Below are 26,926 nucleotides of genomic sequence, written 5' to 3'. Positions count from 1 at the left end.
CAGCAATTCACTGGATTGTGCCTAGAGGATCTTTGTTGTTGCACATGGGAATGGCGAGAATTTGCTTAAGGAACTTGGGAGTTTGGGGCTGCATTTGCAGACTTTGACTTATAAAAGTAATGAAGCTAGGGCAATGGTATAAAGCTTGCTCAGAGCTTCTCAGAATAGCTTTGATTCTTTGTGTTGCAAAATATACAACAAATGCAAAATAAGCAAATATTCAGTTTCTACACAAAGCTTCTCCAGCAAGGAGGAAATCTTACCTTGTCACCTTTCAGGATGCTGGTGTTCTCCAGAGAAGACACCTGCAAAACCAGAAGAAAAGTAGCTCTCAAAGGGGAAGGAAATATCTCTGATATAAGCTCCCTCCTCTATGTGCCTTTTATCCCACTTAGCCTTTACTCATAGGCACAGAGCCCCGGATGGCTACGTGTTAGCAGAGAAGGATCTTGGCATATCCTGAAGCAAAAATACTCCTCCCAGCTTTGAAGGGAACAGAAGGTGTTTGGTATTCCCACATGACACTCCCAAATATGCCAGGATATCCATAGTGCAAAATACAGAAGAGATGAGTGACGGGGATCCAGTAGATAGCAACTGAAAATAGAGCTAGGACAACAAAACGGTGTGGGTTTCAAAGAACATGTGGTGAGCTGTATGCCAGAGTACCTGTCTGCACATTAATGTACTGAATTCCTGATATCCTAAATGAACTTTCAAGATCTCTTAGATCCCAGCTTTCTATGATCATTGCTTTCTCTTTTACTCTTACTCATCCTGATGTCAGGCCGCTTGTCCAACAGAAAACTCAGTGCAAAGGCACAAGAAAATCCTGAGCATAAGATTTCCCACCTATCTAAGCTCTTCTTTTCCTAGGAGACATCCATCTCTCTGCTGTGACTATACAAGGTGCCCAGATGACTTGATTAGACAACAATTATTGCCCAAAGGTGTCAGATAGGTTTGTATTTATGGTTTACTCTCTTTTATGTCACAGATTTTTTGCATCACCAGTAACAAGTCATTTGGGACGAGATTGAATTAACCACGCATGTACATTTCCATAGAGATGCTGGCTGCCCTGCTGTGCATTGCTGTGATAAAGCCAGGAGAACCCATGCCATAGTGCTCTATACACCCTATTGCAAGCAGTAATTTCTAGCGATGTTTCCTCAGTGGTACTCAGGACTTGTGATATATCTTGATGTATCCTTCCACCAAACAAATATATCAGTCAACAAAAGTGTACATCTTACTCACAAGACTCCAAGGAGTCCCAGGCAGCCCAGGTTTACCCTGTGAGGATACAACACATCCATAAGAAAAGTGAGTGGTGAAATTCTGCATTTTCAGCCCCACGACAGACTTTCTCTCATGCAAAGTTATAAATGTGAACATGCAAACCTACAGATTCACCCTTCTCTCCCTTCTTTCCAGTGATTCCCTAGGAGGCAGAAAGAGAGGCAAGATGAGAACAAGTTCTAGCAGGGGAGTGGGCCTCAGCAGTCTCCCCTCTTCTTGCCAGCTGAGCATCCTATGGACTAACAAATCCATCTTCAAGCAGCTGAACTAATGAAATCTGAACTTCAACATGCATCCTGTTGGTGAGTTCCTTGATATTTAATAAGGGGTGAGATTATTAGCCTCTTTCTCAGTGGGTGGACTCATTAGGGAGTCCCTCTCCCCTACTCAGCTGCTCAATTTCAGAAGGTTTGTGGAAATGCTGTTTCTTTGAGAATCTCTATCCCTCTGACAAATTAGCTGAAGTTAGGCAGTATTTTCCCAAAGCTATTAGGGGAAGATCAGACAGACACAGTGTAAGTGCATCATTTCACGTCCTTCTTCAAAGAAGGAAGCATTTCTGTTTCAGCAGTGTGAGCCTGGGGAAGTTTTGCCCACTTGGAAACCTCCAATGCGCAGCCCTGTCACTTAACTTGTGTTTTAGTAGTCAGACAGGAAGAGAGAATTACTTCTACTCCTTCATTTGGAGAGGAGAACCCTGACCTAGCAGAGAGTGGAGCTTTCTGTGACTTGCAGACTACAAAGGGGGAGAAGTATGATCCTCTATTTGACTGGTATTGCACTATTCCCTCTCTTAGCTGTTCCTTTAGTTATTGTCTTACATCCTTTCCAGGTTGTCCTGTATCTCCTTTTATCCCCTGCTCTCCAGGCCATCCTGGGAGTCCTAGTGGACCCTACAAAAATCATTAGAGAAGCGAAAAGAAATGGAGTGAGTACAACAGCTCAAAAAATAGTAAACCAAGGAGGAAAATCTCTGTCCTTCACTGGAAGGGGCATCTTCAGAGAAAAGCAACCTCCAGGCATATTCTATCCAAATCTGAGCTCCCAACAAACTGCAATACGAGAATTTCCTGAATCCAAGGCCAGGAAATCTCCCTAGGGAAAGGTGGCATTGCATTGCAGATGCTTGCCCTCATGGCCCAAACACAGACCAAATCATGCAAGTTACTGCTCTCCTTTTAAATTCTTTCCAAAATGAAGGCACATAAATTGCAGTGTCTGGATGGTGAGTCAATTAATAACGATGACAGAGTACCTAATAACAGTAATAACAGAGTAGATTTTTTTTCTTTTTCTTTTTTTTTTTCCTTTGAAAAGGCATAAACCAAAGGCAAAAATAAGAAAATAAAAGCCCTGGGTGAGATGAAGATGGTTTTGAAACAGTTCTATCTTGACACTTGTTCCTACTTACTATTGCAAGGGCATAACCTAGGGTGGTTAGCTTGGTGCACATTGCTGCTGTGGTTCAGAACGGCCATCTTACAGGATTCTTAGTTTCTACTTACATCTTTACCTCTTAGTCCAGTCTCGCCTGGTTTCCCAGGTAATCCTTGTTCACCCTTCTCTCCCTTCAGACCTATTTCTCCCTAAAAAAAGAGCAAAACAATAGTTAATTTCTTCTTATGCATTTGATAGCCTACATATTTTAGGTTACATGCAGTATGAGGAAATTGCCCCAAGTTGCTCGAGGGGAAGTTCAGGTTATACATCAGGAAGAATGGAGGAAGATCACGGAAAAAGTGGTGAAGCATTGGAAGAGGCTGCCCAGGGAAGTGGTGGAGTCATCATCCCTGGTAGTACTCAAGAAACGTGCAGATGAGGCACTTAGGGACATAGTTTAGTAGGCATGGTGTTGAAGGCTTTACAGTTGGACTCAATGACCTTAAAGGTCCAACCATAATGATTCTATGATTCTAGGTCCTCTATGAAGGGACAGATTCAGACAGCATGCCAGACCACGCGGCTATGTCATTTCTTCCACAATCCTGACTGTACCTTGGGCTCAGAGCATCTACCCTGTGTGGGGTAGAGCAGTGCTCAGGGTATCTGCTCAGTGGACTGGGTTGGAAAGCATTTAGCTCCATTCAAACATAGACTGTCCTGAGTCTTAGCGGCACTGCAGGACAGACTGTTGGGAGACCTTCTGCCTCCAAGAAGCTGTGCAGCTCAGGTGAGATGGCCTCTTATTGGAGAGGGTTGAATGAGTTAAGCTCTCACAGATAAGTACCTTTTTCAGTTTGGGTTTGCACAAGCCACCTTCCTCATCACACAGCCACCACACCATGCTGTCTCCCAAAACAAAATACCTCTTACTGCTTTCTGTCTTGGTTGCATTCCCTTTTCTCTCTTTTCATACCTAATCTCTCCTTGCCCACAAAGAAAACGTAGGTTAAATATTCGGTTCACTGGGCCACATATTGTGGCATTGCCCAAATCTATGTGTCTCTTCAGACCCATCTAGGGAGAAACATTGCTTGAGAAACATGTGCAGGGAGGCAGAGTCTCTGAACAAACACCACATTTGCGATGTTTTCTGTGTTTCTTTTTTGGCCACTTCTGAATAATTTGCTAGAAGGAATCCTAGAAACGAGAGTTTGCAGAATTTTCTAAGACATCATTTCTCCAAAATGACTCAGACGTGCACAGGCATTCTCTAGACTTCCCTGCACCATCAAAATTCAAGTCTAAACAGTCTCTGCAGAGACAAAAGTACAGTGCAAAGAGGCATCTTTAGCCTTTGGTGTAACCATGTGCAGGACACTGGCACATCATACACAGACTCCTGCAAAGTAAGATTTCTTCAGACCTTTCAACTTTTGATCCTTTCCCATATTTTAACACTACCTCATAGCAAAGATAATACTCTTTACACTGCAAAACTCTCATTGGCACAGCATTTTTGTGACATTGCTTTATACACTGCAATCACCGCATGTTCTCACCTTTTGACCAGATTTGCCAGACAAACCTACGTTTCCCTGCAGAAATACAAACCATTAGTCTCATGCAAGAACAATAGAGGCAAAATCATTTCAGATGAGGGTTCTCTGTCCTGTCTAAAGGCTGTAAATATCAGACTCATGGCTGCAATGCTGCTCTTTGGTTGTAGGTATTAGAAACCAAAACACTGTAGTATGATGCAGAGGAGGGGAGAGCATTTGGTGTCCTACAAGGTGTGCTCCTGTAAGTACATTCAGTTTGGATGCATTTTTCTCCCCAGTGGTTTCCTTGCTTTTGAAATCACTCATAGTTTTATGATTAAGCTTGACAGAGGAGTGGGGAATCTCAAAGATGTCATATTGTGCAAGATTTTTCTGGATTAAAGTGAAAGACACAATTAACACTGGCACAGAAGGGAGCACCAAACATTAGCTCAACACTTAGACATCAAGGAACTCATATGAAAGCCACTAGAAGCTTGCACCTTCTTAGAAACGAAAGTCAAGAAGATAAAGGTCCAGTTCACATTTAAGCCACAAAGCCCCTGGAAATGGGCTTTATTGGCTCTGCTGTTCACAGTTACAAGTTGAGCGTTGACTTGCAGTGCTTTCTTCCAGACTCACAAGGGATCATCTCTCAGCATTATAGGGTAGACCCTTCCTGGTCCTTAGATTTTGGCCCTGAGCATCCCTATCTGCCTTCTTTGCCCTCCCCTTTCCATGCCCAGCATGTTGCCACACTTACCCTGTCACCCGGGTCTCCTTTCAGCCCAGGTTGTCCAGGAATACCGAAACCTGGACTTCCCTGGGAAAAACAACAATGCATGTCTCAACGCAACACCTGGCAATCTTTTTCTCCCTGAACCCTTAAGTATGACAGAGCTAAAGCCAAAGCTAAGCCCCATATTGCCCTCATCTGCCAGCTTGTTCTGCATATCTTGGAAGCAATTCTTCCATTGATTTGCACAAGCTGCAGGGGCACGACCCTGCTCCACTTGATAACTCACCCTGGAAGGCTTTCATGCACCATGCTCTGGGTCCCCACCTCGCTAGCGGCCACCACTTTGCAAACCTACAAGAGCCACTCTGCTTTCCACCCATGGCATAGTAGATGTGAAGTAGTTACCAGCACTGTGTTTTGCGCTGAGCAAGATGCATGGGGGGGATATAGCGTGTTCCTGGAGTAGCTTCAAAGCTGAAGGCATAAATCTCCATGTCTGAAGCTAGCAGGAAAGCATGGAGCAGATTCTAGGTATTTTCATCAATGGCAGGCAGTAGAGTAAGCTGAGCATTAGCACCTCAGCACTTCTCACTGACATCCCTTCAAGAAGCCTTTGATTTCTCCATGTGACCACAAGTCCCCACTTGGATTGCAGAACGAGGATGCTCCTTGATAACATGACTTAGGAATGAAGCCAGTCTACCTCAGAGCTTCCTTGGTGGACATGAACAAAAATAACCTCCTACCCATAAAGGACATGCTGAGAAAAGCAAGTGCGTTACCTTCTCTCCTTTGTTTCCTTGTTGCCCTTTGTTTCCTTGTGGTCCTTGGGCTCCTGTTGGTCCAGGCTCCCCCTGTGAATACAGACAACCCCAGAGCTAATAATATCATGCAGAGAGGTCAAGCCCTGTTCACATAGCTCTCTAGATCTGCATTTTGCATTTTCAATCCATTCTGAAAACTGTCCCCTTGAGAAATCTCCCTAACCATCCATCCTGAAATTTATATTGAAGCTTTTCTTTATGCAGCCAGCCTAGAAGAAGAGACAAGCTTCTGATAACCAGTATGAAGCAGTCTGGAGAATCTGTTCTGGACAAAGGGAGGCTCTCACAGAAGTCTCTGCTCACCCCAGCCCCATTCCTACTGTTCCCCAGTGCAGAATGCTTGGAGGCACTGGCAGTGCTGGCAAATTGCATGAGGGAAGATGCAAGTCACGAGTGGACGCTTGTCTGGTCCAGAAGTGACCTTAGAAAATGACAGAAGTGAACTGCAAACATCTGAGCCCAGAGGAAAGGATGTAAATAAATCCTTGTCCTGAATGCCAGTAGTTAAAAGAGCAGAAGGCAAAAAAGCTAAGTGAATTAACGAAAAATTACTGCAGGGCAGGTAGCATCACAAAGCCTCTGTAAAAGTGAACTGTATCAATCATGCTATAACGATGTCCAATATGAACAACGCAGCCAGGGAACAACTTTGTCTCAGAGATATCAATGATCTAAGAAAAACTCAATTTCCTCTAGTAAAGTGAGTCAGATGTTGTGACAGGGGCCCAGAGAGGTGGGGAAATCTCCATCCATGGAGATGCTCATAAGGTGACTACACAAGGCCCTGGGGCAGCCTGATGCAGCTTTGAAGCTGGCCCAGTTTTGAGCAGACTTCACTCCAGAAGTCCCTTCCAACCTCTGCTACTGTCGGACTTTAAGTCACTTCTATGAGTGGGCTGCAGCTTTGCTTCAGTGATCTCTAGCTTCTAAAATCAGCGTCTGGAACCCCCAGATTTCCCCATTGCTCGGGATTACATAGAAAATAACAGGAAAAAAGAATATGCAACTGCCCTGTGTTTCATTTAACATTTGGGAATGGGGAGAAGGGGTGAATTGCATGTGTGATTTTCCTATTAATAAAAGCAGAATAAATATCAGAAGGCCAGGATTATTGCTGCTTCTCCAATCTGTCTTCTCTTCAATCTCTCATTAGACTTACATGACTAAGGTAGTGAAAGGTTGTCCAGCCCTGACTTCTACAAAGCTCTCATTCTGCAAAGACTTCATTTAAGTTTCAAGCAGTGCTAATTAATGGACTTACCCTGACACCTTTCTTGCCTGGAGGTCCCAAAACCTGAGGATAAAATGAAATGACAGAAGACCTCTATTTTTGTTGGAAAATGACTACCCTTCCAAACAAGGATTCATATCACCCTGTTCTAAAGCAAGATAATCTCAACCTTGTTATGGAATAGGAAACCCGATCGCTGCACTGGATCATAAAATGCCAGAAAGAGCTACAAGACACACCATAAACCCAGTGAAATCTGTGAAATCCCACCAGCTTGATCTAGGGATGGGACTGGAAGATCACTCTCATGCAAGGGGTAGTTGGCAGATGACTGCTGTGGACTTGGAACAGATGAAGAACTTCTGTTCTGTTCTGACAGCTTTGTGCTTTGCTGTCCTTGACCCTGTATATAGGGAAGGTGACAGGAGGGCTGTAGTCCAGTCATAATTACCCCTGTAGCTGGAGCACCTGGAAATCCTGGGTTTCCCTGCAAGACAAGAGGAAATAAAATGTGCAATCTGGGCAATTAAAAATTTCAGTTCCTTGCTCTTTGCCACCCATTCCTTAAACCAAACGAATACTCAACTCAGAAGCATGAGCAAACTAGAGAGGCGATGCAGGGTGCTTGGGGTAAAAGTATTCCTTTGACTATTTGACTGATATCACTTGAAACCAGATGGAAGAATAAAATTTGCAGACCCTCCTTTATTGTTTGATCGATGAAACCTGCAAACTAACTGCTTGTTGTTTCATGGGAAAGGTGGAAATCTCAAGTGACTTCCTGCTGGTTTCTTCTCTGCAAAATCCCATGCACACATATGCAGCTGCACTTGCAGGAACCCAATTATCACACAAAAGTTTGGTTCTGCCCAGTCTGGACACCTGCACCCAAGCTGGTGGCACACATTGCTCTTACTGCTTGACTTACTTGGTCTCCCTTCTGCCCCGGAGGTCCTGGGAGTCCCTGTAAGACATTGAAAAATAATTTCTACCAGCATTTTTTGTCTGTGCTATGTCCCTGCTGTAATGAAAGGCTCCCAGCTTGATATAAGGAAAAAAGCAGCTCTTCAGTCCATGTTTTTGCTGACTATGAGACAGCCCTGTGAGCCTGCTCTTGTGTGAGACAGGAATCCCCACATCTAGATACAGATCTCTAGATCTCTAGGCTAGAGATCTCTAGCTTAGCTGCCATCTGTCAGGAGACTAAGCACAGAGTGGTAGATCTAATGCTTTGCCCGAGATAAACCATCAAAGATGGGCCTGAGAGGAAGGAAAAGTGGTGGACTCTTGGGCCGAGCCTACTTGTGCCTTCTAGCAACAGCCAAGCAGAATTTGGCAACATGCCCTGCTCTTCTCCTACCCAGAGTGAGGACTCAACGGCTCCTTCTACTACTTGCAGGGCAACTCTGCAGGCCACTTGCAAAATAACTTCCACTAATACTTCGAGGCCCTTTTGTCTCCCTTCTCCTTGCTCTCCTCGCAAGCATGAGAAGTGAAGACAGCCTTGAGATGCATGGGAGCTACCAAGCCAGGTCAGTGCTTCAACCCTTGGTCTCTACATTCCAACAGGTCCTGAAGCACCTATCTCAGTATGTAAAATCAAGGCAACTAAGACTGATCAAATACTACCAGACCCTGGACATCCCTCCACCATCACAATGAGGTAGGCAGAGTATCCAAACCAGCTGCTGGCATTGCCTGGCTTAGGGTTTACACTTGATACTGAGGGTCCATGCTCCCTTCCTAGCAAATAGAACAGGAATTAAACCAGATAGGATCTGATTTCTATCAGGTAGAATAGGCCTTGAACCTGTCGCTCTGACTTGAGGAACACAGACAGCCTAATTTCCTATAATGAAGGGCAGAACCAGGCCCGTGTTCTCTCCTGCTCTGCGCTCCCGTGCTTCCCGTTCTCACCTTTTCCCCTTTAACTCCAACTTGTCCTCTGTTACCCTGGAAAACAGAAGATCCTTTAGTGAGGACAAGGCTCCACTGGCAAAAACACTTGGAGCTGAAGGCACAAATGCCCCATGCTCTGCAGAAGAAGGCTCCCTTCATGGGAGAGTATGAGGGAAGGGGGAAAGCAAATAAGTAAATAAATAAACAGATATTGTTATTCATGTATCATATACAGTATATAATGTATTATATATACAATGCATGCATCTGTATCCAGTATAAATGTATATTTATATAATACCTATAATATGTTAGAACATTTTGTATGATCATATTATTTGTATTTCAGATATAACATACAATATGAAAACACATGTATCATACAATACAGTGTAGTTATATATTATATAATTATTTTGTAACTAGTTCATCTATAGTTATTTGGACATATATAGGTGTTTTTAAAATATATACGTACATGTCTGTATATACACACAGGTATGGACTGTCCTGAGCTTGATCAGACTGTTTCTTTCAAGGAAGCTTGAGATGTTAAGATGGGATGATCTCTTGGAAAAGGCTTAGGAGTTTACAGCATAGGCAAAGGACAGGTGAGGAGGTGAGAGCTGGGTCCTGTCTGAGCTCAGAGGTTGAACATAACCAAGAGCAGCCAGGTGAGATGCAAACCCAGACCCAGTTACTCTATGTACACCTGCCTGTGTCTATATTTACAGGGTTTTTTTTTTAAGCCTTCCTGGTTTCAGTCAGTTTGAGCCGTACCCTTGGGCTAATTGATCCTCCTTCCCCAGGTGGTCCTAGCTCACCCTAAATCATAGAATCATAGAATCATAGAATCATAGAATCACAGAATGCTTAGGGTTGGAAGGGACCTCTAGAGATCATATAGTCCAACCCCCCTGCACACGTAGGGTCACCTAGAGCACGTGGCACAGGACTGCGTCCAAGCGGGTTTGGAAGATCTCCAGAGAAGGAGACTCCACAACCTCTCTGGGCAGCCTGTTCCAGTGCTCTGGCACCCTCACTGTTAAGAAATTTTTCCTTAAGTTCCTGTGGAACTTTTGGTGCTTCAGTTTCCGGCCATTTCTTCTAGTCCTATCAGTGGCCACCACTGAATGAGAGAGAGCAGCTGTGATCACCTCCTGCATCCTGGGAAGTCACCTCAGAAAGCTCCTTACCAACATCAGCAGCTACCTCGACCCTGAGCACCCTGCCAGGCTTCAGTCCTTCTCCAAGAGAGCCCATGGAATTCCACAAACCCACTTTGATGTGCACCAAACCAGGACTGGACACCTCAGGGAGGTTGTGACTCTTGCAAGTAGCAAGACATGAGCAGCAAACTGGCTGTTCTGACTGGCAAAGAGCTCAATGGGATTTGAAATCCTCTTTCCTTACATTAAATAAAATAGCACCACTGCAAAGGGGAGCAAAATACTTAGTTTTCAGGCTGAATGATTTTTTTTTCCTTCTTTCTATCATTCTCCCCTTCTTCTAGAAGTGTGAAGATAGTTTCTTTTCTGGGTCATTATTAATATTTTTGAAGTTTAGTAGAAATGAAATAAATCAGTGGTGCATATGGATGCATTTGGCCTTTAACAGTAATTCAGAGAGTATATCCTGAGTTATGTTGAGAATGAGCATGTAAAGAACTATATAACCCGGTCCTAAACTGTTGCTCTTCTCATAGCCAAACCAGGACAGTGCTGAGGTGGGAATAAACCTGTGCTCCGATGGTTCAGAGGATGGTGCTGGTAAGGCATGAGATAATCTGCTCCTCGAATTTTCACTCCTCATCCCAAATAGCATCAGAGGTGAGTCCAAGCCCTGGTGCATGAGGTTCCATAATCCTTCCAAAACACATCTGCTCTGAGCTGCTGCAGCTCTGCAGAGCCTTACCAGCCACAAAAATGTCATTTATTAACTTATTAAAATGCTGCATCTTGCTATCATTCCAGGTCTCTGCAACATCCTGCAGCAACAAGTTCCCCAGTTCAACGACTGCTGAGACTGACTGTTTTTGAGTAAAGAGGTCACGTTCCTGCAGCCTGAGATGATCATTAGAGCTAGATGCTGTCCGTGGCACCTGAGTAGTAGCACAGAGACTCACGTACAGCGTAAATATCTTCCAGTACCCACCTTTGGTCCTGGCACTCCTGGAGGACCCATTACCCCCTACAAAACAGAAAGAAGAGCAAAAGCTCAGACTTCAAGACCCAAAGTCTTCCCTCCTCTCTCCCTTCCCATTTGTAACCACAGGACGCACATCCTCCGAGGAAAACCTAGAGAAGGGGCACTGGAGGAGATTGAAGAAACATTGAGCCCACCTGGGGGTCTTTTGCTGCAAAACTTGCTGAAAAAATGCCAACCTACCTGTTGTCCTTCTTCTCCCTTCAAGCCAGCAATGCCAGGAATGCCCATTCCTGCCAGCCCCTGCAAGATAAGCACAGCATTGCACTTGGAAAAGCAGACCCCATGCCAGGAAGGCACAAAAATTGTAGAGTAGGGAATGACCCACCCCACCACTGGCATTATAGCTCTGCTCCTAACTGTCCTGCAAAGCTGGAGAAATCTGTTCTGTGGCCATTTGCAAAGGAATATGCTTAGCCAGTAACTTTCAAGCAAGGTGCAAATAACTTGGAGGAGGGAGCAGTAAAGAAAGGGCCTGTGTGTTTTCAGCCATTGAAGTAGGATGGGGGGATGAGAGAAGCAGCCCCATCCAGAGGACAGGCAGCATGTAGGAGAAAGCATCTGTATGAGCAGGGAGCACAGCAGAATGGGGGGAAAAATCTCTGCATCTCTCTATTTGCACTGAATCTATCCTACTGATACTTCATCTCAGATATTATCAGCTCCCTCCTTGGACTGATGGATCCTGCAAGCATCTGATATGTGTAATGACCTTTTCTCCTCTTGGTCCAGGCAGTCCAGGAACACCATCTAGCCCCACGGGGCCTGGCAAGCCAGGCTTCCCCTGCAAAGAAAGAGACCTCATCACATCTCTTCCTTCCCACCTGTTTGTTAATGATCGAACTTCAATGTTTACTTTTAAGTGTGCAGAAACACAAGCAGAAAATTGTATATCCTGATGGGCCCATCTTACCAGTTCCTTTGCAACTGGGGATTTCTAGAGATCATCATGTGTTCCCAAGTTGAGTTTTCACTCCCAAAGAGGCTATGGAACACTGGTCTTACTTGGGATAATAAAGTAAAGATATGTTTGTTTGTTTGATGGAAATACAGAAGCTGGGTGCCCATGCTGGTTTGGAAGTGGGTGCCTTCTCCAGTACTCTTTAGGGCTATGATGGGGTGTACTGCTGAAGTTGAAACTAAAATCCTAAATAAGGAAAATAGTTGGTTGGATATAGCTCTGCAGCATCATGAACACAACATGAAAGTACCTGTCTCTGATGGTAGACCGTATTAGGCACCTTGGGAAGGACACAAGAACAGGACATGTACATAATTCTTGCATAACATCACAGGCTTGAACTATTTCTAATTCAGGAACTTCCTGAACCAGATATGATTTCTTTATCCTTAGCAGCCATCAACGCATTTCTTTTTCTTTCTCAACTTCCTTTGGACTCAAACCTCTTATATCCAAAGCATCCCTGTGGAATTCCTTCTGTGAAGATCTATTTCATTTTGTCTGGCTTGGCCACCCCATCTTGGTCCATTTAATGTCCCATACTTTCAATCTGCCTTCTTGCCCGCCTCTGGACCTGTGCTAATTCTTCCACGCACCTCCTGAGATAGGAGAAGGAAGCAGGGCTCTACTCATCATCTAACTGAGCTCAAGGAAAATGACTATCTCAGAAAGACATATTTCATAAAAAGCCAGGCTAAGGCATGGCTCTTTGGAGCAGCCTTCCTCAGGCAGCACTTGCTATCATCTGCCAAAATGATTGACTAAACCAGGGGGTATATTGCAGCTGGGAGTGTGGAGATGGATGCTCTTCCCGCAGTCATTTTGCTCTGTGCTCCGAGGAAGAGCATGGGCTTGATTTTTGCAAAACAAACGACTGCTATCGCATGTCTTTGCTGAGTCTCTGACATTTCCCTTTGATAACTCTTGAATGACAGGTCAGCAGGACGGAGTTGACAAAGTGAGAAATGCCTAATTGGCCCTGCTTAATCTGCCAGATGCAGCAGGAAGGGCTTGTCAGCAGTGAAGCATCCCAAGGTGGTGGCTGATGAGAGATGTCAATAGACACATCCCTACATGACCACCCTCCTTGGCAGCTGGCGTCCCAAGGTCAACGGTGTTTTCCCACCACTAACAGTGGCTCGTGGCTCTCCTTGGGCTTCAGATAACTCACCGGCTCTCCCACACCTCCTTTGTCGCCCTTGAGACCATTCCTGCCACGAGGACCCTGCATGAAGCACAGGACAGTCTTACCACGTGTCCCAGCACCGCGGTCTGCAAGGGGCACCTGGCAAGGACCCAAACCAGAGACTACTGGGCAGCTTAGGAATAAAAAACCAGGCTTGTCACCACGTCCAGGTACTCACCCTGACACCCGAATTCCCTGGTTCACCCTGAAATGCAAAGGACACAGCATTGCCATAGAGCCTTGGAGCAAGGAGAAGCAGATCCTCATACAGTCTTTCCCCACTTTCCTCCTTGAAGATGCCCAACAGCAGCAAGCACCTTTCAGTGCAGAAGCTTGCAAGCATTCCTGCATACATGCATGAGGCTGCAGTCCTTGGGCTTTTCCCTCTGTCATTTCCTACCAAATGACAGCAAAAAGGAGGGGTTTCTTTCTAAATTTAGTTCCAGCTAAAGCTCTTCCAGAGACCAAAATCCTCTACCCCTCAGGCTAAAGCAGAGCTTTGGTGGAAGTGTCTGCTATCTCTCACACTCCAGACTCCTCAACCTGTGAAATCTGATATCCAAACTCCCCTTAAGGAAGAGGAGGGGAGTTTAGGACCTTTGATCTCTGCTTGGTGACACTTGGTGAAAAAGCACAAATCCATTCTTTTAAAGTGATTCTGGATATTTCAATCTAGGTGCTGACAACCCATAGAGACCCAAAGCTGGAAAAATTTTAGTAATCACTGAATGTGACCCACATCAGACAAGCCTGATGGTAACTTTTTCAAATTCCATCATTAATTTCTGCTGACATTTTGAGTTGTGGTTGAACAGCTGGGCCCTCATGGTAGGAAACAAATTTGCAGAAATTTGGTGCCCCGCTTGCTGGGGCTGCAAATAACCTCACTCACCTTGATGGACATGCCTGGTGGTCCCCGTGGCCCCAGTAAACCTGGTGGTCCTGCTACCCCAGGAACCCCTGGCTGCCCTTTCTGTCCCTGAAACAACAAAAACCAGGAGAGAGAGGGTCATGCTCTCTTATTGCCCTTTCACTGCTCTGCTCCATACACATTGAGCAGGCCAAGGGTCCATCACTCCTGGGGTACGATACTCACAGGAGGACCAGGTTGCCCGTTCTGACCAGGAATCACCTCCACTCCACCAAAGACATAGCCTGGTTCACCCTGCATGGGAAAGAAGAGTCCATGCTCAGGTATGTTGGGAGGTCCAAGCACCAAGAGGTAGTTTCATGACTTAGTTGACTTAGTTGATTTCATGACTTAGTTAGTTCATGACTTAGGTGCAGTTGCAGGATCAGAGAACTTTGAGAACAAACAACCTGTGCAAAGCAGGAGCCTCCCTGTGCTGCAAACCCAAACCACCTATTTGCTGCATGTCTGTTGTGGAGGTACCAAAAACAGCCACACAAAAATGACAGGATAGGACAACTTCTCCTGGGAAGCCCATATCAGATCATGAAACCGTGCCTTTCTCCATCCTAAATGTGTACAAACAGGCTTGTTAACATCAGCAGCTCTTAAAATGAAGAATGACCCAACAGAGCGCTACCTCCTTGTGCAAATAACCAAGTGAGTTGTGCCAAGGCTCTGAGATAGGGACTGGCCAGTTTTCTCCATGAAAACTTAAGATGCCTCCTAGCAAAACTGAAGAAAGACTCCTCCAGGGCTGATAGCTGTACAGGGCTAGTAACATACAGCTCAGAAATTCACATTCAGCAGTGGCTGCTGTGCAAGCACTTGGAAATAAGAGGCGAGAGCATTACGATGGCTTTTCCCCAATGAAACCCAGGAATGCAACTCACTCTGTCTCCTTTTGGCCCCGCTGGTCCTGGATAGCCAGGAGATCCCTGGAATTAAAAATAGATCATGCACCACTAAACAACAAAGCGCCTGTAATACCACTGTTGTGAAACGTTCAAGTTACAGACATACCTGTAAAAATATGTCATTCACTGTTAAGCAGTTATGCAAATAGCTTTCTTTAAATAACTAACTGATTTTGGTCCCAACACTGAGGTACTCATGCAGGTGTCACCCATGTAACAATGTGTGATAAATCCCTCCCTCGTGATGGATGCAAGTAAGAGATGTCCAGGGATGTCTGAGGTATCCTCAAGTATGGAAGATGCTGGACTGGTAGACACAACACAGGGTTTACAGAAGATCTATATACTGTTTTATAGTATAAGCTGGAGTTTAGATGAGATAACAGGACATTCCAAGTGACATCTGAGGACCCTTTTGAAGCAACTGAATGGAGCCCAAAGGATGGGGGTTCAGCTGAGGATTATGACATTCAAATGTTGTGTCTCCACCTGAGAGCCCTTCTCAAAAGTCCTCAGGGTCTAGAGGGTGATTTACCTTGTCAAACACAAATGTCTATTACCAGGGAGCTGGTGTAAGTAGGTGAGGAACATTTTCACAGCTGACCACTGATCTAGTGGGTAAAGCCATACTGTCTCCAGTAAAATCCACAATATGGGGGTACTTCTAGTGAAAACAAGAGGTTTAGCTGGGTTAGCTAGTTGAGTGCTTTCCAAGCTATGGCATGAAAAGCTTTGTGAAACTGTCAGAAGCTTAATTAGTGTATGGCATGTCAGTGAGCAAATGATGCTACTGGTGATGAAGTGTATAATGGACTGGGGCTAGACTAATATATAAATGCAGGCAGAGTTTGCAGTTCTTTTTTTTTTTCCTTTTTTTCCTTTTTTTTTTTTTCCTTTTTTTTTTCCTTTTTCCATTCAGTGATGGCTACTTGGCTAGGAATATGCCAGTGGTGTGTTGCATTATGCTCCAGGTTTCTGAACAGAAGGAAACCTGGACAACAGTTCTGGTACTGAGTCAAGTTCGCAGCTAGTGGTGAGAGTCCTGGCTGGCAGGAGAGGCAGATCTTGGAAAAACAGCCAACAGAGTTTGTGGGGGATCTTTGCTGCATTCCAAATACTCACCATATTACCCTGGATGCCAGGGAGACCCTACAAACCAGGAGAAAGAAAGATTTCAGAGCCATGTCCACTTCTCTGTTCCATGCCATTTTTTACAGTGTTTGTTAAAGCAGATATATACCTTGAGCCCAGGGGGACCAGGAGGACCTGTCCGTCCCGGTCTGCCTGGCAGCCCAGGAATACCATCCTTCCCAGGTAGGCCCTAAGAATATGGAAAGCAAGAGTTTGTGAGTTACTGCTCCAGACCTGAACAGCTTTGGGCAACCTTAGTTTTGTGTGTTGCTGCACAGAGTCCTAAATTCCTGTACAGTGCAATTTTCCATCTCATGCAGAAGACTAAACCTGTATCGTTTGGTTTTAGGCTTTTTCTGGAGGAAAAGTAGAAATACCGGATTTTTCACATGCAGACAAGTTTTATAAGCTCTAAGATTCTTGGATAGATCTCTACCTTGCTAATATATATATTTTTTTAATTGTAAATTAACAAGTGATTGGTTGAGGTGAACAGACTCACCCTCTCTCCTTTCTCTCCTTTGGTAGTAAAGCTGTATGGGTCATAACCTCCACGAGCCAGTGAGACTCTTAAGTCCTTGAAAGCAAAAAGAAAATTGAACAAATGTTTAGGGAATTATGACCCACCATAGGACAACAAATAAACCCAAACCAAAGAGACTTCAGAACAAAGATTAGCACCCTCCCTGATCAATGCAAAGGAAGCAAGGGGTAAGGCTGACCCTGCAGGAGACCTATTTGTATTCTCAGATCCTTTAACATCCTTCTGAGATTGTGTATTACTTATAGTGTCTTCAGATTGCACTGAAATTGGAAGAAAAGGATGAAGAACAGAGAGCAGCATGGGGAAGAAATATTGTCAGGGAACATACTGATGTTTCAAGCAGTTTTCCCCTTGTTATAGCTGCAGTTTAGGATCTCATCTTTGGCTCAGAGAGATGGTAAACGCTCTTGGTTATATGTTTACCAAGACTCAAAGGTGATTTCAGTGCAAATTTTCTCTCTTATGGGAGAAAGTACGGAGAGGAAGTTGGTAGGAGTGAGATAAAGAGCCAGTTCAACCATCCATGGACAATAGCGGTGACATTCATCTCATTTTAGGCAGCCACCATCATAAACACCCCTATCTGTCTAATTAGCTGCTAGTGTAGGCACCTAGCTATGAACTGAATCATGACCTACACCTTGTTGATCAAACTGCCCTCTATTACTTACTACTGTGGAGACACTTTTTTGCTCAAATGAAGCTAGAACACCTGAGTGATTTATTCAGGGCCATCCAGGAAGCTAGTGACACACCAAGGAATTACAGATATGCAGAATACCTCACAAAGCTGACTCTAATCCAGGAAACTACTTGGAAAGACTGAATTTCCCTTAGAATGGGCAAAAAAAAATGTGTCCTCACATCCTCTTATGAGTTAGGGATACGTGGGCACTACTATTCTTCATTATCTATGTCTTGCTGCTTGGTAGGTGGGTAGAATTGCCTCCCAATGTTTTAATTCTACAGTAAGGAAGTTCAGGGCTCCGTTCAGTGGCTCACATGTTGGAATCTAAAGCTATCTGAAATGCTGTAGGACATCTAGGCTGCCTGTGTGGGCCTGGCAGATACGATGGAGGATCCATGGAATAGCTGTGGAATCTACTGGAATCTACATGGAATCTACATGGAATCTACTGGCTCGCTAGACAAGAGCATAGGAGGCTGCTGCATATCCCATGCAGAAGTGGCAGGTCCTAGAACGATCTCCCCAAATACGAACACAACTTCCAAAGTTAAAGACCTTGAAGGTGATACAAGTGCACTGAATAAAGCGTAGATGTGAGAATTGACCTGGACAGAACAGACATCAGTGAACTAAATCTCACCTTCAAACACCAGGGACCACAAGTTTCCTCTCCTCTTTGGACGTATGGTTCAGCTGAAGGCGGATCAGGGACCAGTACCTTGCTCTCTGTGTTATCAAATGCCAATTGCTTGTCTGTTTTGTGACTGGGAACCTACAGCAGGGAATTGGGGTTAGATTAGTGATCCTCTGTATTCTGGGGCTGGACACCACCATCAACCCTCAGCAGACATCAAGAGGTCTTTGTGCATTTATATCACCAGCCTTTCAATCAAAATAGCTATAAAATACCACTGTTTGAGATACTCTGCAAACAAGCTCGTCATTTTACCAGTGATCCACGGATCAGAGTTGGAAGAGGTCACTGAAATCATATATGTTCAAGTGCTTTACACCCACATTAGCCGTATGTAACAACATCTTCAGAACTGTATTCTATATTCCCCTGTTTTACTTCTTTGATTTCAAAGGTTTTGTTCTTCATTTCTGGATTTGAACAGTAAGTGAGGTCAGGACTGGACCCAATATCCTGACATTTTGCCCTTCTTGCTTTGAAAGTGGCTCAGAGTAAGTGACTGCCCTTGTGCATGACCTCTGCCAATCAAAGCCAAATGACTTTTATTCAAAGCTCTGTGAAGCAGCTCACCTCCTCAGGCAGTGTCTGGGCCCCTGGAGACTGCAGATCAGAACAAATGACTTCTATCAGCTCTTGAATGATATGGGGGAAGTCATCAAATGTGCTGATGTAGAAAACGTTCTGGAGGTTCTGCTGCAGCAGGATGGTGTTCAGCTCAATGGGGTCAGCTCCGGAGACACCCACAGCAATGATGTGGATCCCTGAAACACACGGCTTCCTTAACGGAAAAATGTTCGGGATCAGAGTTTGCAAACTCATTATCATACTCCTCCTGTTGATGTTCCTTGGTGGTAATACATATTCCAGCAGCTAAGAGACAACTCACCTAAACCAGCGTGTGTGAATTCTAGCAAAACCAAGACACTCTGGCTTGGAATGAAAATAGAAAAGATGAAGGAGTGAAGAGAAGCAAAAACACATTTGAAGTGCACAAATCATTCAATATACCACTCACTATACCCTGGGAATTCAATTTGGTTGAATTTGAAGGACAACCAAGACCTTAGGGAAACACAACAGGGGAATTCTTACCTAAAGCATGGGCTATTCTGGCTGGTGGCAACACATCATCTTGGGATCGCCCATCGGTCACAAGCACCAACACATGAGGGGAAGCTGGTCTCATGCCTCTGGAGGACTGAAATAACTCCTTTAGCATGTAGGCTATACCACGACCTGAGCAAAGGTAGAGAGACCTGCCTAAATATATTAGCTCTGCAGGTGGTAGGGGCTGTGGACTGGGGGTTCCACTCCACAGCTTGGCAAATTGAGGCATTCAGTGTAGCCCTATAAATAGAAAGTAGTTCCTACAGCAAGACAAAACTTTTTGAGGGGAGACAACAATGAATTGAGTTGACTGAAATGGTTCAGGTTGAGTTCAGCAGGTAGCTTTGAAAGGGAAGAAAAAAAAGAAATATATTCAGGAGAATTGAAACATTTCCCTAGTATTTTAGGAAAAAATCCCACAAAACACTCAATTTCTGTTTTTAAATTTCTTCTGAAAGATCATGAAAAACCTTCAAACTGAAAGGGTTAAGAACTTTGGGCCATAACTTTCTACTCATAGTGGGTATAGCCAAATGGTTTCAAAATGCTCAGACAAATGCATCCTTGAACTTCAGCTTCATTCCTGAGCCAGGAAGGTCTACAGCACAAGTGTGGGTTGACACACACGTACCAGTTTTTGTGTTGCCTCCAGCATAACGCAGTCCCTTGACGGCTCTCAGAACACTGTTGCGGTCCTTGTGCTGGTCAAAGTGGAACACAGCTCTGGGCTCCTCGCTGTACTGTGCTAAAGCAACCTGCCAAAGAAGAGGCCAGGCTAAAAAAGATGAAGTTCATATGATAGCCAACTATACTGAAGTATCTTCATCTGACCAGAATTATCTGTTAAACCAGGACAACGTCATCACCTGCTTAAATCTTGCACATTATCTGCAAATGAAGAGTGCAGGGGACTCCTCATTTCTCAATCAACTGAAACAAAGCAACGTAAGTCCCCATTTCAAGAGGGTGGTTCAGATATCAGATGGGCTAATGGATCCTTAAATACAAATTATCTTTGCTAATATGTCTACTGAGCATTGCCATTCGCCTTGCCAGACTGACAGTTAATTCTGCAGGTTGCAGCTACCCTTGAAGTGTTTCACTGCATGGTCTGGATTCTGCTTGTCAAGAAAAAGCAGCTGAAGGAATGTGCTGCATCTCCCACCTGGGCACCCACCTGGCTCTCCTCCCATTAGCAGTCTGGATACAGGCAGAAATAGGGCCCTGAAGGGAGATTTTTGGTCTTGGAGTGGGATATCCATAGCTTCACCCACAACTGAGTCAGAAACGGGATGCTGACACATACCTGGCCTCCATAACCTAGGCAGGCTGAAACACTGCATTTTAACAGGTTCAGGATTTGCTTTACTCTTGATGTCTTGGTCTTGGAAAAATAACCAAGAAATGGAAATAAGCTCAAATGAGCTGGGAGCCAAGGTGGAAGTTAGGAGATTCTTATTTTTGTCTTTGATAGGCCATATAAGTCTGACAGGGCTTTCAGCAAGATACTTCACCTCTATGAATGACAAAACATGAGCTAGAAAACTCTTTGTTATGCAAGGATGAACAAAAGGGGAACAAATGTATAGAAAACACTTTTGGGAAAGAAAGTAATAAATTCTTGCCTGTGCCCCTTCAGGCCCAATCTTAGGGAAATAGGATATGATCCGGAAGAGAAAGTCTTTCACTTTATTGAAATTGCTCTGGCCAATACTTGAGGACTCATCCACCAGGAATGCAATATCGGCTTTGAACTTGCCACAAACTGCAGAGGGAAGAGAGGATTTCCTCAAGTCATGGAGTCTAACAGCAGAACCACATTTCACTGTGTTCCTCACAAGGAAACAACCCCAAGCACAAATATGTCTTGTGTCCTCAAGTGTTAGTGAGTAGGCAGCACCCTCTCCCATCTATGCTGCACAGGTTTTGTGTTTTCCCTTTCATCAACTCCTCATGGGGAACCTCAGGAGCTTTGGCTCATGGGTAGTTTCTAGTACAATAAGAGGTCTAATAATTCCTTCTTGGCTTTCAGGACTATCATCACTAAGGGGAAAGTACTATCTCCTGCGTCACTAGCACCACATCCACCTACCACTTAGCCTTGATGGACCATCCAAAGGAACACTGATCTTGAAATTCCCTTATCTCAGATTTAAACACTCCCCCATCACACCATGTCATAAATAACTCTTTCACATGAGCAGATAAAAATTCCATCTTGAAAGGACATAGGTCTTTTCCTTCCCCAAATTCCCACAGGAGGACTGTTCCAGAAGCTCACTCCTTAAAAAGACTAGCACTAGCAACTTATTAACTTCTAGTTTAAGCATCCTTGTAGACACTTCCCTTGGTGAGGGCTGGCCTAAAGAATAGACACTTCTCCAGTCCTGACGATAGCCCACCAAACATACTTCTAAATGACATTCAGGCCCACTCTTGCAGCCTACATTTGGCTGAGCAAGCTAAATAGTTATTTAATACTCAGCAAATGAAGACTAACTAGTTTTGGCTCCTGAGATGAGAGCAGACTGTGATGTCCAGAGACCTAGTGGTTTTGATCACTGTCCTTGAATCACACGTGGATACACACTCACTTGGCCCAGGCAGAGTAGTCAGTGGTGCAGACACTATGGTGGTTGGTATTAGAGTTTCTGGGGTTGGTTTTAATGTTGCATTGGTGCTCGGTGGAAGGGAGGTGGTTATTGCACTGCTAAAAGCTGTGGAGAGGGATCTCATAGCAGGTTCTTTTGCTGAAGTAACAGGAGAGACTGGCATAGCTGAATATCTGTGAGGTTCCTCTGTAAGAGACAATCAAAAACCATGTTCACTAAACCCTTTTTAGCTAGGATACTACCTTGCAAAGCATGAAAATGGTAGGGAAGTCAAGGAATAAATCGCAATAGCAGTTACCTAAGAGAAATTGCAACTTAAGCATCTAGTCTTTATACCTGTATTCCCAATGAGTGTTGTCTCTGGTCCCTCCGTCTCTCCAAAGACTGGCCTTATAGAAAATAAGTATGTCTCTTTGGAGTGCAGACCTGTCACCCGATATGACCCAGAAGCTGCTGTCAACAGTTGCAGGGAAAGGTCAGAACCTGCAAAAAAACAAAGGAAGAAACATACATTAGCTATTTGGAGAGAGAGGGGCTCAGTGTAACTCCCACACTTATTAAATGGCTGATTAATATCTGCCAAAAATGTTCTCAGTCAAAGGAACAGGAACACAAAATGGGAATTTGTACTAGTGGTTGCAGAGGGCATTGGTTCCAGGTAGTGTCCAAGGCTTAGTTCTGTGATATCCCAATGAAGGAACATTAATTATGGTTTGCAGGGCTGATCATATATAAAACCAAGATTCTTGTTTCTTAAGGAAGAGAAAGTTTCCTGAGAAACAGAAGCAAATTTATTTGAGAAAGCTAATCGCACCAGAAAAATAGTTTTGATTTAAAATAATGACATCTGTGAAAACATCATAATGATGTTTTGACATTTCAAAAGCATTTTATTTTGGAAATACTGAATGGTGAATTTTGATGTTATTCAAAGTGAAATTTGTGCCTGTTCATTCTAAAGTAGCATTTTCCCTGTAAAAATAAAAACGTAGTTCTAAGGAAAAAAAATCAGTGTAAATAAGGAAAGTTCAGCTACTTTGTTCCTTTGTAGTCACACAACTGTGTAGCTAAAATCACTTTTAACTAGCACACACAAAAGCAGTGGGCAGCCTTGCTTCGCTGGTCAAGACAGACAGACAGATGGATGGATCATAGCCTGATACCACCAGGCAGTAAAGGACACAGGGGATTTCACATAATGAAAAGCAGTGTGGTTACCACACTCATACTCTGGGTCATGCAGAAGACTGCTGGGGGACTGAGGTAGAAGTTCAGGGCTGGATGCTCAGCACAACCCATAGGGTTGGGAAGAAAACACCAGGAGAGACCTGAAACCACTGAAGAAGGAAGATGCTCTTCAATGGCAATGGTTTTCTAAGAAGAGTGATATCAATGTTTAGCAAGAGACAGGAGGGCAGTAGATGGTAATGCTTAAGGAGCAACTGCAAAATTAAAAAGTCTTCTGAACACTGATTGTTGCGGACACCAACACCGTAGCTTTGGTGGTCCTAGCAGAGTCAACAAGAGGTAGAAAGAAGAAAGAGGATTTCAGCATCCAGCTGAACTTCTACAAGGCCCTCCTGTTGCATGAAGGAGGAACACTGGGTCTGAATGGAGGCCTGTTGAGATGGATGGGTTTGGTTTTGTGAACAGTAGGCACAGTAGCTGGATGACTCCAGCTGAGTAGGAGGTGAACAAGTCTTTTATAGGACAAGCTGGCAAGGATAGGGCAGAGAAAATGGCACTACATGAGTGTAAAAGTGGGCAAGAGAAATGGGCAATGAAAAGCATTCATTCAGCAAAAACATCAAGTTGCTGAAAACAAATATTAATCGGGGCATCAAGAAACATAAAGATACAAAATTCTTAATTGCTAAAGCTGTCAAGCTGATTAATTAAACAAGAGAAATTGGAAATACTCGTATATGGGCATATACCTGACTTTGCTGGTATTACTGAAACATGGTGGCAAGATTCATTTGATTGGAATGTTATATCAATAGTTATAAAACTATTTCAGAAGGATGGATGGAGTGAGAGCACAGCGGGGCTGTCAAGTGTGGCATTATCCATTTCTGAGCCCCTGATGACTCTGAAACCAATGACTCTGAATACTTATGGATCGATCCTTAACAGCACAGCACAGGAGGGGAACAGTTGCATTAGATCACTTAAAGCACCCTAGAGACCTGAAAGTTGAGTTCCCTAATCACCTATCCATAATGTGTAGAGCAAAGAAAAAAAGAAAGATGTTATCACAAGCGACTTTATCCTGAGTGACATATTCTGGGAGTTTTATGCTGTCAATACCAAAATGCCCTTAGAATTAAAAAAAAAATAAAGTTGAAAATCTGGTAACTCAAAAAGCCTTGCAGGGGACTGCTGTGTCAGATCCATATCCTTTACTGGCCTGTGGAGATGAACTGATCACTAGCAAAAAGTTAATGCCAGAAGTAATGATGAGAGGCAACCTGTTACATCAAAACTGATTGAGGTCCAGTCCAGAAAAAATGCTATAGCTGATGCTTAAAAAGATGCAAACCCCATAGAGAAAAATCCATCGGAAAAAAAAAAGATGCATAGACTAAAAATTGTGAGTAGTGATTGGGAAAGTTTTGAAAGCTCTTCTCTAAATAGTAAAGCTTTTAAATGGATAAGAAATAAGCTGTCATTGATTGCAAAACCAGTCCTGCTTAGAGCAAAAAGGAATAATGGCATGAATATGGATCACAAATTGAAAAGGGGATGTTAAGAGCAATTGGTGAGAGTTATATACTAAAAATTGTGGAAAAATAGTAAGCGAAGCCCATAATGGGGACTGTGCAGAGGCTTATGGAGTCCATTAAAGAGTCACATCAGAGAGTCCACATGAGATGGGAACATTGTGGAGAAGCTTCAACCAACAAGACCCTGCTTAAACTCTGCAAGGCATGACCCCATAGGAAATTCCCAGTTCCCAGGTGTTTGCTCATGGAACCCCTTGCTAAACTACATGCTCCAGCCTCAAATCTGCGTGGTGATGTGGCAGCTCACACAGGAGAGGTCCAAATTACAGAGCCTTCCTTCCCCCACCAAGGAACTGATACCTGAGGACAAGCGCCACGTTAATAAGTACGCCGATGCTCCAGAAACAGCCGTCCAGGTCAACAAAATGCTGGTCTCTGCAGCCTCCTGCACTGTGAACTCAGCTACTTTGGGTAAATCCACTGTTGGAAAGAGAAAAAGAAACAGTGACTTCTTCTTGATGTTGTTGCAGGCAAAGCATAGGGAGAGTAGGTAGAAGCTACTGTTGAGAGCTTGGCCATCTAAAAGGAAGCGCTGCATCCTTTCAGAAGATAAAAATTTTGACCTTACTGAAATCAATGGCAAAATCTCCAGAAAGGAATTACAAGAATGAAGCACATCCTTGTGCCAATGAACACAGTCTGTCCATGGCTCCATCCCCTGGTGAATCTCTCACATCATATCTAGCCCAAGGTGCAAAGATGTGCATGCAAGGCAAACATACTTTGGATTGAAACCAGTTTCAGAGACCTTCTGCCTACTTTGCTGTAGGATGAGGGGAAAGAGGCCCCAGAAAACAAACATTTTCTGCCACACTGGTGGGATCTGAGAAGCAGTAAGGTGTGCAAGAACCAGCATCACTCCTCTTCCATTCCTACGTCCTGTCACTGTTCCTTGGAGGGAGATGTCCCCACAAGCACTAGACTGGAGACGCTCTTGTCCCACCCTGCAGTCTGTACTCACAGGTTTTGGTGGTGAGGAGCATCGGGCTTCCTTCTCGTCCCTCCGTCATTGCAGACACGCTGATGTTGTAGGTGGTGCTCTCCTTCAGCTTGGGTATGGTGTAAGAGACAGTCTCTGCTCCAACCAGCTGGGAGGTTTCCAAGCCACCTGACAGCAGACATTCCAAAAAATACTGTTATGTAGCAAGGGCAGGGCAATTGCTATTAATAATTGTAACAGCAATTTTCCCACACAGGTCTTAGGGGAACTGGCAAGGGAGGAGTATTATGAGCTCAGTTTTCATATGGGGATATCAAGGTAACCAAAAGATCTGGTCACAAAGGCATAACATATATTGCTGCAAGGGAGACCAGTTCCCAGATGCCAGCTATGGCTAAAAATGATTAATGCCTTTATTATAGATTAAAACCTGGTTAATTTTCAGGGCTTCAGCTTGTCCCTTTTGATATATTCATGGAATTTCTCAAATCACAGTCTCCACCTACCCCAATGAATCTTTGGGAAAAGAGATGACTTGCACTAATCTCCCATTTACGAGGATCTCTGAACTCTATCCTCATATGATACCTGATATGAGGTATGAGCAGGATGCTTACCGTGGAGTGGGACCCAGGATATCTTATAGTGAGTTACACCAGGAAGCCTCATCCAAGACACCTTCAAACTATTTATGCCGGTATCAATAAGCCTTAGATCTCGGACAGTCTGGATGGGTTTGGAGTCTGCAAGACATGGTGCAAAAATCAACCAGAATGAGATGTCAGAAGTAACAGCCCAAGTCCTACAGGGCCAAGTTCATGACCGAGTCTAGTTCCGAAGCCCATAGGCTTCAGGACCTACCTTCCTAAGCCCACTAGGGATAAACAGGACTGGGCAGTGTGTTAGTATACCCAGGGTTGTCTATGTGTGTCAAGGCTGTTTAACAGGCCAGCAGGATGTGTCTACACCTGTGCTGCTAGCTACACCATCAGGAACCTGCCAGGGACTATTGCTGCCAGTTATGGCGGCTACTCATGCAGCATGGTCAGCAGGTCTCTAGTGCGATGCACATGTTCATGATTCCAGCCTTGATGTCTGCACATTGAGGAGCTCTTCCCACTAGCACATACCTGTGCGGTGAGTCAGGGTCACCTCCGGCCCCTTGGTCTTGCTGAAGACAGCCCGAATGCTGACTTTGTACAAGGTGTCGGGCAGCAAGTGCTCAATCTGATATGCCAGCACTCTGCTGCCCAGGTACTGAGTCTTGACAACCTGCTTTTCTGCAAGGAGAGAATACTTCAGAGCTGGTAGTTCTCCAGTGAGGCTGGT

The 26,926-nt window shown here is 44.3% G+C and overlaps 1 protein-coding gene across 1 annotated transcript in view; it reads right to left on the bottom strand.

Annotated features, from left to right (window-relative positions):
- LOC104567717 (uncharacterized) overlaps positions 1-26,926 on the bottom strand; it is a 96,259-nt gene that overhangs the window by 50,594 nt on the left and 18,739 nt on the right. Inside the window, exons 15-47 of the mRNA XM_088531834.1 lie at positions 26,728-26,877; positions 26,215-26,340; positions 25,619-25,765; positions 24,958-25,077; positions 22,208-22,354; positions 21,854-22,057; positions 20,885-21,024; positions 19,891-20,014; positions 19,245-19,388; positions 18,723-18,913; positions 18,099-18,230; positions 16,729-16,803; positions 16,336-16,416; positions 16,218-16,244; positions 15,072-15,116; positions 14,365-14,433; positions 14,161-14,247; positions 13,447-13,473; positions 13,254-13,307; positions 11,305-11,364; positions 11,071-11,106; positions 8,935-8,970; positions 7,946-7,981; positions 7,469-7,504; positions 7,048-7,080; positions 5,745-5,816; positions 4,987-5,046; positions 4,245-4,280; positions 2,808-2,888; positions 2,124-2,195; positions 1,409-1,444; positions 1,261-1,296; positions 264-305 (exon numbers count right to left, since the gene is read on the bottom strand). Of these exons, the coding sequence (XP_088387960.1) occupies positions 264-305; positions 1,261-1,296; positions 1,409-1,444; positions 2,124-2,195; positions 2,808-2,888; positions 4,245-4,280; positions 4,987-5,046; positions 5,745-5,816; positions 7,048-7,080; positions 7,469-7,504; positions 7,946-7,981; positions 8,935-8,970; positions 11,071-11,106; positions 11,305-11,364; positions 13,254-13,307; positions 13,447-13,473; positions 14,161-14,247; positions 14,365-14,433; positions 15,072-15,116; positions 16,218-16,244; positions 16,336-16,416; positions 16,729-16,803; positions 18,099-18,230; positions 18,723-18,913; positions 19,245-19,388; positions 19,891-20,014; positions 20,885-21,024; positions 21,854-22,057; positions 22,208-22,354; positions 24,958-25,077; positions 25,619-25,765; positions 26,215-26,340; positions 26,728-26,877 (2,762 nt within the window). The remainder of the gene's footprint in view (positions 1-263; positions 306-1,260; positions 1,297-1,408; positions 1,445-2,123; positions 2,196-2,807; positions 2,889-4,244; positions 4,281-4,986; positions 5,047-5,744; positions 5,817-7,047; positions 7,081-7,468; positions 7,505-7,945; positions 7,982-8,934; positions 8,971-11,070; positions 11,107-11,304; positions 11,365-13,253; positions 13,308-13,446; positions 13,474-14,160; positions 14,248-14,364; positions 14,434-15,071; positions 15,117-16,217; positions 16,245-16,335; positions 16,417-16,728; positions 16,804-18,098; positions 18,231-18,722; positions 18,914-19,244; positions 19,389-19,890; positions 20,015-20,884; positions 21,025-21,853; positions 22,058-22,207; positions 22,355-24,957; positions 25,078-25,618; positions 25,766-26,214; positions 26,341-26,727; positions 26,878-26,926) is intronic.

This window comes from Tinamus guttatus, unplaced genomic scaffold, assembly GCF_059628265.1.
Source record: "Tinamus guttatus ecotype Peru unplaced genomic scaffold, ASM5962826v1 Tinamus_guttatus_pri_ptg000434l, whole genome shotgun sequence".
In the NCBI taxonomy this organism is placed as follows: Eukaryota; Metazoa; Chordata; class Aves; order Tinamiformes; family Tinamidae; genus Tinamus; species Tinamus guttatus.
Note: the sequence above shows the minus strand (reverse complement) of the source record. Positions and strands in the feature narration are given on the sequence as shown.